At 44.1% G+C, this 10928-nt stretch overlaps 1 protein-coding gene across 2 annotated transcripts; it reads right to left on the reverse strand.

The window, feature by feature from the left end:
• Positions 1–7693: 7693 nt before the first annotated feature.
• LOC120037315 (PEST proteolytic signal-containing nuclear protein-like) lies at positions 7694–10729 on the reverse strand. Of its 2 annotated transcripts, none has more exons than XM_038983476.1 (5): positions 10646–10729; positions 9677–9900; positions 9511–9585; positions 8793–8845; positions 7694–8355 (listed from the first exon to the last, which is right to left on the reverse strand). In XM_038983476.1, the coding sequence occupies exons 1-5, from the start codon at positions 10692–10694 to the stop codon at positions 8241–8243; spliced, it is 516 nt and encodes a 171-aa protein (XP_038839404.1). In that variant the 5' UTR covers positions 10695–10729; the 3' UTR covers positions 7694–8240. The 2 variants fall into 2 exon arrangements, with proteins under 2 accessions (XP_038839404.1, XP_038839405.1); XM_038983477.1 differs by having other exon boundaries at positions 9677–9897; positions 10646–10716.
• Positions 10730–10928: the final 199 nt, after the last annotated feature.

Genomic DNA, 10928 nt, shown 5'->3' on the forward strand with positions numbered 1-10928 from the left:
TCCTTCCCTGTATTGACTCTGTAACCTGAATGTCTCTTCTCTCTCCTTCCCTGTATTGACTCTGTAACCTGAATGTCTCTTCTCTCTCCTTCCCTGTATTGACTCTGTAACCTGAATGTCTCTTCTCTCTCCTTCCCTGTATTGACTCTGTAACCTGAATGTCTCTTCTCTCTCCTTCCCTGTATTGACTCTGTAACCTGAATGTCTCTTCTCTCTCCTTCCCTGTATTGACTCTGTAACCTGAATGTCTCTTCTCTCTCCTTCCCTGTATTGACTCTGTAACCTGAATGTCTCTTCTCTCTCCTTCCCTGTATTGACTCTGTAACCTGAATGTCTCTTCTCTCTCCTTCCCTGTATTGACTCTGTAACCTGAATGTCTCTTCTCTCTCCTTCCCTGTATTGACTCTGTAACCTGAATGTCTCTTCTCTCTCCTTCCCTGTATTGACTCTGTAACCTGAATGTCTCTTCTCTCTCCTTCCCTGTATTGACTCTGTAACCTGAATGTCTCTTCTCTCTCCTTCCCTGTATTGACTCTGTAACCTGAATGTCTCTTCTCTCTCCTTCCCTGTATTGACTCTGTAACCTGAATGTCTCTTCTCTCTCCTTCCCTGTATTGACTCTGTAACCTGAATGTCTCTTCTCTCTCCTTCCCTGTATTGACTCTGTAACCTGAATGTCTCTTCTCTCTCCTTCCCTGTATTGACTCTGTAACCTGAATGTCTCTTCTCTCTCCTTCCCTGTATTGACTCTGTAACCTGAATGTCTCTTCTCTCTCCTTCCCTGTATTGACTCTGTAACCTGAATGTCTCTTCTCTCTCCTTCCCTGTATTGACTCTGTAACCTGAATGTCTCTTCTCTCTCCTTCCCTGTATTGACTCTGTAACCTGAATGTCTCTTCTCTCTCCTTCCCTGTATTGACTCTGTAACCTGAATGTCTCTTCTCTCTCCTTCCCTGTATTGACTCTGTAACCTGAATGTCTCTTCTCTCTCCTTCCCTGTATTGACTATGTAACCTGAATGTCTCTTCTCTCTCCTTCCCTGTATTGACTCTGGAGATTAATGTCTCTTCTCTCTCCTTCCCTGTATTGACTCTGTAACCTGAATGTCTCTTCTCTCTCCTTCCCTGTATTGACTCTGTAACCTGAATGTCTCTTCTCTCTCCTTCCCTGTATTGACTCTGGAGATTAATGTCTCTTCTCTCTCCTTCCCTGTATTGACTCTGTAACCTGAATGTCTCTTCTCTCTCCTTCCCTGTATTGACTCTGTAACCTGAATGTCTCTTCTCTCTCCTTCCCTGTATTGACTATGTAACCTGAATGTCTCTTCTCTCTCCTTCCCTGTATTGACTCTGTAACCTGAATGTCTCTTCTCTCTCCTTCCCTGTATTGACCCTGTAACCTGAATGTCTCTTCTCTCTCCTTCCCTGTATTGACTCTGTAACCTGAATGTCTCTTCTCTCTCCTTCCCTGTATTGACTCTGTAACCTGAATGTCTCTTCTCTCTCCTTCCCTGTATTGACTCTGTAGATGAATGTCTCTTCTCTCTCCTTCCCTGTATTGACCCTGTAACCTGAATGTCTCTTCTCTCTCCTTCCCTGTATTGACTCTGTAACCTGAATGTCTCTTCTCTCTCCTTCCCTGTATTGACCCTGTAACCTGAATGTCTCTTCTCTCTCCTTCCCTGTATTGACCCTGTAACCTGAATGTCTCTTCTCTCTCCTTCCCTGTATTGACTCTGTAACCTGAATGTCTCTTCTCTCTCCTTCCCTGTATTGACTCTGTAACCTGAATGTCTCTTCTCTCTCCTTCCCTGTATTGACTCTGTAACCTGAATGTCTCTTCTCTCTCCTTCCCTGTATTGACTCTGTAACCTGAATGTCTCTTCTCTCTCCTTCCCTGTATTGACTCTGTAACCTGAATGTCTCTTCTCTCTCCTTCCCTGTATTGACTCTGTAACCTGAATGTCTCTTCTCTCTCCTTCCCTGTATTGACTCTGTAACCTGAATGTCTCTTCTCTCTCCTTCCCTGTATTGACTCTGTAACCTGAATGTCTCTTCTCTCTCCTTCCCTGTATTGACTCTGTAACCTGAATGTCTCTTCTCTCTCCTTCCCTGTATTGACTCTGTAACCTGAATGTCTCTTCTCTCTCCTTCCCTGTATTGACTCTGTAACCTGAATGTCTCTTCTCTCTCCTTCCCTGTATTGACTCTGTAACCTGAATGTCTCTTCTCTCTCCTTCCCTGTATTGACTCTGTAACCTGAATGTCTCTTCTCTCTCCTTCCCTGTATTGACTCTGTAACCTGAATGTCTCTTCTCTCTCCTTCCCTGTATTGACTCTGTAACCTGAATGTCTCTTCTCTCTCCTTCCCTGTATTGACTCTGTAACCTGAATGTCTCTTCTCTCTCCTTCCCTGTATTGACTCTGTAACCTGAATGTCTCTTCTCTCTCCTTCCCTGTATTGACTCTGTAACCTGAATGTCTCTTCTCTCTCCTTCCCTGTATTGACTCTGTAACCTGAATGTCTCTTCTCTCTCCTTCCCTGTATTGACTCTGTAACCTGAATGTCTCTTCTCTCTCCTTCCCTGTATTGACTCTGTAACCTGAATGTCTCTTCTCTCTCCTTCCCTGTATTGACTCTGTAACCTGAATGTCTCTTCTCTCTCCTTCCCTGTATTGACTCTGTAACCTGAATGTCTCTTCTCTCTCCTTCCCTGTATTGACTCTGTAACCTGAATGTCTCTTCTCTCTCCTTCCCTGTATTGACTCTGTAACCTGAATGTCTCTTCTCTCTCCTTCCCTGTATTGACTCTGTAACCTGAATGTCTCTTCTCTCTCCTTCCCTGTATTGACTCTGTAACCTGAATGTCTCTTCTCTCTCCTTCCCTGTATTGACCCTGTAACCTGAATGTCTCTTCTCTCTCCTTCCCTGTATTGACTCTGTAACCTGAATGTCTCTTCTCTCTCCTTCCCTGTATTGACTCTGTAACCTGAATGTCTCTTCTCTCTCCTTCCCTGTATTGACTCTGTAACCTGAATGTCTCTTCTCTCTCCTTCCCTGTATTGACTCTGTAACCTGAATGTCTCTTCTCTCTCCTTCCCTGTATTGACTCTGTAACCTGAATGTCTCTTCTCTCTCCTTCCCTGTATTGACTCTGTAACCTGAATGTCTCTTCTCTCTCCTTCCCTGTATTGACTCTGTAACCTGAATGTCTCTTCTCTCTCCTTCCCTGTATTGACTCTGTAACCTGAATGTCTCTTCTCTCTCCTTCCCTGTATTGACTCTGTAACCTGAATGTCTCTTCTCTCTCCTTCCCTGTATTGACTCTGTAACCTGAATGTCTCTTCTCTCTCCTTCCCTGTATTGACTCTGTAACCTGAATGTCTCTTCTCTCTCCTTCCCTGTATTGACTCTGTAACCTGAATGTCTCTTCTCTCTCCTTCCCTGTATTGACTCTGTAACCTGAATGTCTCTTCTCTCTCCTTCCCTGTATTGACTCTGTAACCTGAATGTCTCTTCTCTCTCCTTCCCTGTATTGACTCTGTAACCTGAATGTCTCTTCTCTCTCCTTCCCTGTATTGACTCTGTAACCTGAATGTCTCTTCTCTCTCCTTCCCTGTATTGACTCTGTAACCTGAATGTCTCTTCTCTCTCCTTCCCTGTATTGACTCTGTAACCTGAATGTCTCTTCTCTCTCCTTCCCTGTATTGACTCTGTAACCTGAATGTCTCTTCTCTCTCCTTCCCTGTATTGACTCTGTAACCTGAATGTCTCTTCTCTCTCCTTCCCTGTATTGACTCTGTAACCTGAATGTCTCTTCTCTCTCCTTCCCTGTATTGACTCTGTAACCTGAATGTCTCTTCTCTCTCCTTCCCTGTATTGACTCTGTAACCTGAATGTCTCTTCTCTCTCCTTCCCTGTATTGACTCTGTAACCTGAATGTCTCTTCTCTCTCCTTCCCTGTATTGACTCTGTAACCTGAATGTCTCTTCTCTCTCCTTCCCTGTATTGACTCTGTAACCTGAATGTCTCTTCTCTCTCCTTCCCTGTATTGACTCTGTAACCTGAATGTCTCTTCTCTCTCCTTCCCTGTATTGACTCTGTAACCTGAATGTCTCTTCTCTCTCCTTCCCTGTATTGACTCTGTAACCTGAATGTCTCTTCTCTCTCCTTCCCTGTATTGACTCTGTAACCTGAATGTCTCTTCTCTCTCCTTCCCTGTATTGACTCTGTAACCTGAATGTCTCTTCTCTCTCCTTCCCTGTATTGACTCTGTAACCTGAATGTCTCTTCTCTCTCCTTCCCTGTATTGACTCTGTAACCTGAATGTCTCTTCTCTCTCCTTCCCTGTATTGACTCTGTAACCTGAATGTCTCTTCTCTCTCCTTCCCTGTATTGACTCTGTAACCTGAATGTCTCTTCTCTCTCCTTCCCTGTATTGACTCTGTAACCTGAATGTCTCTTCTCTCTCCTTCCCTGTATTGACCCTGTAACCTGAATGTCTCTTCTCTCTCCTTCCCTGTATTGACTCTGTAACCTGAATGTCTCTTCTCTCTCCTTCCCTGTATTGACTCTGTAACCTGAATGTCTCTTCTCTCTCCTTCCCTGTATTGACTCTGTAACCTGAATGTCTCTTCTCTCTCCTTCCCTGTATTGACTCTGTAACCTTAATGTCTCTTCTCTCTCCTTCCCTGTATTGACTCTGTAACCTGAATGTCTCTTCTCTCTCCTTTCCTGTATTGACTCTGTAACCTGAATGTCTCTTCTCTCTCCTTCCCTGTATTGACTCTGTAACCTGAATGTCTCTTCTCTCTCCTTCCCTGTATTGACTCTGTAGATGACAAGGAATATGATGCCTTTGTGTCCTACGTGCCCAGCTCTTCCTCTGAGGAGGCGGGGAGACGAGGAAGAGGAGGAAGAGAGGAGGCGCTGGAGGTGCTCCTGCCCAGGGTTCTGGAGGGGCAGTGGGGCTACCGCCTCTTTCTGCTGGAGAGAGACCTGCTGCCGGGCGGAGGTGAGTTCTAGGCTGCATCCCAAATGGCACCCTATTCCCTATTTAGTGTACTACTTAAAAGTAGGGTACTATATAGAGAAAGGCTGCCATTTATGGTGCATAATAGTCTGGTCCCAGACCAGTTTGTGTTGTAGAGCCAGCCGATGACCATAGGAGTTGGCTATACTTCACAAACTGATCTAGGATCAGGTTATAATTGAGCAGGCCATGTGAATAGAAACAGTCACATTACCAGAGTAGACTGTAAAACATTGCCATTGAATGTACAGTTGGCATAGAGATTGCAGCTTTCAAATGAAATGTATTTTGAAGAATGTGTGGTTCACAGAGTCACTGTTTTACTGTCAGATTTTGACAGTCTGCATAACTATCATGTCACCATGCCAAGCATGACACTTGTGTGGTGTTTGTGGTTTTGTGTTTGTGTGTGCGTTCATGTCTGGTGTGTGTGTTCTGTGCTTTAGCGTATGCAGAGGATGTGGTGTGTGCGATCCGCAGCAGCAGGCGACTGGTGTGTGTCCTGAGTCCTGACTACCTGGCCAGTACCTGTCTGTTTGAACTGGAGACAGGCATCAGAGCCTTACAACAAGACCCACACCTCAGGCTCATCCTCATCTGGACCAGCCCCAGCACCACCAGCCCCAACCCCAGTCCTAGCCCCAACCCCAGCACCACCAGCCCCAACCCCAGTCCTAGCCCCAGCACCACTAGCCCAACCAGCAGCAGGCCTCTATCTCTATCCCTGTCTCACACCCTGGGCCTGGTGGCTCCAGCCTCACCGCTGCCCCCACTGGTTCGGAGGGCCATCAGAGTCCTGCCTGCTCTGCACTGGACTCCCCAGGACCAGGGAAGGATGATAACTAGCTCCAACTCTGGATCACGGTTCTGGAGATCCCTCCACAAGGCCATGCCAGCCCAGAGTGGGACTGGGACAGACACATGGACACTCTTAGACAGACACACAGACACCCAGGACAGAGGGACTGTTTTGTAGCTGTTAGAAGTTCTAAATGCCTGGGCTGGGTTTCCCAAAAGCTTGAAACTAAATGGACAAAAGATTATCTCAGTGCTACTATACTTTTGGGAAGCCCAGCCTTGGGGGGGGGGTGCTCAAGTAACTTTACGCCATGTATAATTTTTTTTTTTTTGGGGGGGGGGGAGGGTTCTCCAATAACTTGACACCTTGTATATTTTTTTAATTGTGGGGGAGGGGACGGTTCTCCAGTAACTTGACACCTTGTATATTTTTTTAATTGTGGGGGAGGGGACAGTTCTCCAGTAACTTGACACCTTGTCAAGATTATCTCATATATATTTTTTTTATTGTAGGGAAGGGGACGGTTCTACAGTAACTTGACACCTTGTATATTTTTTTAATTGTGGGGAAGGGGGCGGGTCTACAGTAACTTGACACCTTGTATATCTTTTTTTTTGTGTGGGGGGACAGTTCTCCAGTAACTTGACACCTTGTATATATATATATTTTTTTTTTTTGTGGGGGAGGGGACGGTTCTACAGTAACTTGACACCCTGTATATATATTTTATTGTGGGGGAGGGGACAGTTGTCCAGTAACTTGACACCTTGTATATATATTTTTTATTGTGGGGGAGGGGACGGTTGTCCAGTAACTTGACACCTTGTATATATTTTTTTTATTGTGGGGGAGGGGACGGTTGTCCAGTAACTTGACACCTTGTATATATATTTTTTTTGGGGTTGAGGGACCTGTGGTTTCATGGTTGTTGCTTCTAAGAATGTGTTCTTACCTCCTGGAACCTGGTAACGTATGTGGTTCCTGGTAAATAGCAGTCAATGCAGATCCTGGGTGTATTCTTCTTTCAGTAATTGGTCTTTTAAACCAACCAGATCAGGTTTTTTCTCCAATAACTGTGCTAAAGATCAGAATCTGTAGAGCACACCGTAGCATAAGGTTTTGGACCATAGCAAAACTTTTGGCAAACGGAAAACGTTTTGCAACAAAAACTACTTTCTATTGGACAAAATCAGGTAGGTTCTGTCCCCGTTTCTCTTGCTTCTGTTTAGTTCTGTTTACTTGATAGCTACCTACACAAATAGCTAGCTAGAACAAAGTGTTAATAAGATTAAAAAATGAATTTAAAAGATTTAAAAGCAATACAAATAAAAGTTCTCCAGTAGGCATCTACAGAGGGAGCTAAGAGCTGTTTGTTCCCTAGTTAATACACCCCAGAAGAGGTATATTATTTATTTATATTACAAACGAACTACAGTACAGAGACGGATGTAACATACTTGCATAAGCTACAGTTAAAGACAGCTGTTGACAGCGGAAGAATTAGTTTCCTTATGTGAAGGAAAAAATGCTTACGTCACGTCTTTCCATTTTGAAAGAGTATAATAGCACAGATAGAACAATGAGACAGATATTTCACCGGATGTATAAAGGTGAGGCATCCGCTTGTTCTGCTCACTACGACTCATTCATTCCCCTTTTGAAACGACAGGCTGTGGTCTATCTTGGTTTAGTTATAACAATCTTTGATAATACTGTCCTCCGCTCCTCTTCTTATACCCAGTAACATCAAGACTGTCATTGAGGCTTTACATTATTTATGCATATGAAGAATGTATATGATACACTGGTATGTGCATTGTGGTTCAATTGCATTTTTTGCATAAATATCATTAAAAAATACATTTAATTTTGGAATTGAATGCAAGTTTATTGTCCTAATATGAATATTTCTACATGTCAACCTCAGGCACGGGAGAAATGGTTCCTGTCTGTGATCACTCTGTGAAGGCATGACAGACAGTGCATACATGAGGGAAAGGCCAGGGTTGAAAACCCTGTTAGGACAGTTAGAAAGTAGTGATATATCCTAGATGAGTCAGAAACTATTATTAAGTTGTCTTGAAGTTCCCTTTCCCAAAACGTGTCCTCATTGCTCTTAACTACACCCACTCCAGTCCGCTATATAACACACGCACACACACACACGTTTAAAACAAAACAAAAAATATGCTTGATAGCACGAATGTCTCACCATCATTACATAGCAGTATGTACATTGTTTTTACACCGTCGTCAACAGTCAAAGGAAGAGAAAAAGCACACTCAATCAAGGTGACAACATTCCACACAGAAGTAAACACGGTGTGCAGTTTGACTGTTGTCATTAGCAACCCAGTAAGGCCGAGCCCCACTGGTCCTACTGTGACTAATAACCAATGAGGTGGAGCCCTATTGGTCAGTGTCCGTCTGAGACTTGAGCTTCCTCTCCCAGAGCTTCTGGTGGTCGGAGAATCCCTGCTTCCCCTTGTTGAAGGAGTTGGGGCCTGCTGACGTGGGCGTCTCCCTGTGGTGAACATAGAGAGTTATGTGTGCTAGTGGACCTAAAGGTTCTTGAAACCCCTGCGGTCAGAACTGGTGCGTTGACCAAAATGAAAACATCACATTGCTTAGTCGTAGGTCCACGCTCAAATGACCCATGCAAACACGTGGTCATCACGCCTGGTTCAAATACACCCAAAATTGTAACCTATTCCCTATATAGTGCCCTACTTTTGGCCAGAGCTCTCTCCAAAGTGGTCAATATTAGTTAACTAATAGGCAATAGGATGCCATTTCAGAGACGCACACTAGGTAGAATACTTGACAAGGATCTAGGAATAGGTACATTACATTTAAATGATTTATGAATAGAGTATTATGTCAGAAAACCTGGAATTTCAGATCAAATTTGCGAGATATTGTAAACACATTTTGAGATAATTCAACCGTTGTGCTTCTTACCTGCCAATGTTCTTCATCCTCATCTTGGCTTCTGCAGGCATCTCCTCTTCACTCTGTCAGAGCAGGAAACAGCTGTTAGTACAGCTCTGTGCTTAGAGCACAGCCACTAGCATTGATGTTTCACAGCATATGACAGTTTGTTTGCACAACCTACTAATCTATTGGGATATCGTGTGGTGTGTGTGTGTATGAAGGCGTCCGCATGCTTCCCAGCCAAAACAGTTTGTGCATATATTGTGATGCCATTTTGTGACATTTTTGTTTGTTTTGGATTTCGGTGAAGGGTTCTTCAGGTGTGCAGGTGCACAACATTTTTTTCTAGAGGCAAGCCGAAGTTCGGAGCGGAAGTGTACGCCCCTTCGTCTCTGATTGGTCAACAGTAGGGATTCTTCTGTAAAGTCTTTGTCATTCAATGAGAGAACTTTTCTTTGAAAAATATTGCAAGAAACATCTTAGATGTAAACTTACGACTAAGATCTCCTCAGCAAAAACGTCTAAACTAATTACATTTCTTGAGTTCTTTTTTTTATTTATTCTGACTATTTTGAGGAAGCGTATACTGGCTACGGTGTCTCAAAATGGACAAACAGTACTATTGCAGCTTTTTTCTCATTTTTCCAGCAACGTTCTTTTAAGGGAGTATGCAAGCACACTCGTTGGGTTCGGCTAGCCAGGTTTGGCGCCAGCCGAAATGAAGCATGCTGACGCCTTAACTCACATCATCAGAGTCGACATTGAAAACCGAGGCCAGAGCTGGTTTCTTGGCAGGTACAGGTACAGGCTCTTTGGGTTTCTAAAATGGAGAGATACACACGTCTGTCAACCACACACACTGAGATAGATGTCACTCACACACACACTAACCCCCCCCTAATGGTACTCACACTAGCACCCAGCTTGATGGAGATGGGCGCAGGCTTCTTTATAGGCTGGCTGATCAGACCAAACCCTATCTTGGAGACTTTGGGGGCTGGGGGTACCGGGTGGCTCGAGGTGGACTCCTTCCCCGGGCCAGGGCTGACCTCCTGGGCCGAGCGTTTCCCCCCTCCTCCAGTGCTGGAAGAGACAGTCTTAGTTTTCACACTGGCTTCCTTCTCCTCCGGTCCTGCTGGAGGCGAAACAACTTACCAAGGTGAGCAACTGTTGCCTGGGAAACCAAGGATGAGCTACTGTTACCTGGGAGTGGTTGCCGAGTTACCGGTAGGTGGGTGAACCCATAGAGATCCTATTAAAGGAATTCCTAATTCTATGGGTTCACCTGTTTGGAAGTTGGTGTGCTAAAGGACCTCCCACTACTGTCGCGGTTATGCTCGGTCTTTAGGTCATAAACCTAGCTAGTTATTTTAACACTATTGCAATTTGACACATAGCATATGTGCATGCATAGCCTATAGTTTATTTCATATCATGTTACAGATTTGTAACGTTCAACGCACGTTGCATCCTATGCATTTATCTGTCTTAGGTAGCTAAATGTGTCTTCTTGTGAAACTGGCTGCATGCCAAGTGAAGCCCATATTAGTTGTGTTTACCGAAAAAAGTATTTGAAAAACAATCGTAAACATTGCTCCATCATACATAAACAGCTGCAATGGCTAACCTAGCGATCTCGTGTAAAGCTAGCTAGCTAATAAAACCAGCTAGCTATCTAGTTACATCGGAAGCCTGCTAACGTTACATCAATGGCTGCTATCTAGCTAGCTGAATGGGGACAGGCCGAAGCTCCGTTCACAAGCGGACACGATGAGCATGGGAATATTGTATTAGTTACAGGTGGTCGATGTAACGTTATACTTCTAGTCTTATTTCGACAAGACAGCGATACATTGCCCCTAAAGATGTACTAGTATCACCTCCATCATCGGAGAGCCGCTTGCTGCTGTGCTTGTTGTAGTCCGCCATAACATCGGTGACGATGGAAGAAGCGAACGGGCTGGGATTTCTCTAACGATATGGTATAGAACAGCGCCACCTGACGTTCTGGAATAGGAATTGTCTGAACACAACAACAACCAAAAACGAATTTACTCCCAATGATTCATACCAAAATCATCAAAGAATAATATACCAATTTATTATCTTTATCAGATACTTTATGTGTGTATTTGTCTCTCTTTGTCTATGAGTATTTTTGTG

Source organism: Salvelinus namaycush, unplaced genomic scaffold, assembly GCF_016432855.1.
Source record: "Salvelinus namaycush isolate Seneca unplaced genomic scaffold, SaNama_1.0 Scaffold1693, whole genome shotgun sequence".
Lineage (NCBI taxonomy): Eukaryota > Metazoa > Chordata > Actinopteri > Salmoniformes > Salmonidae > Salvelinus > Salvelinus namaycush.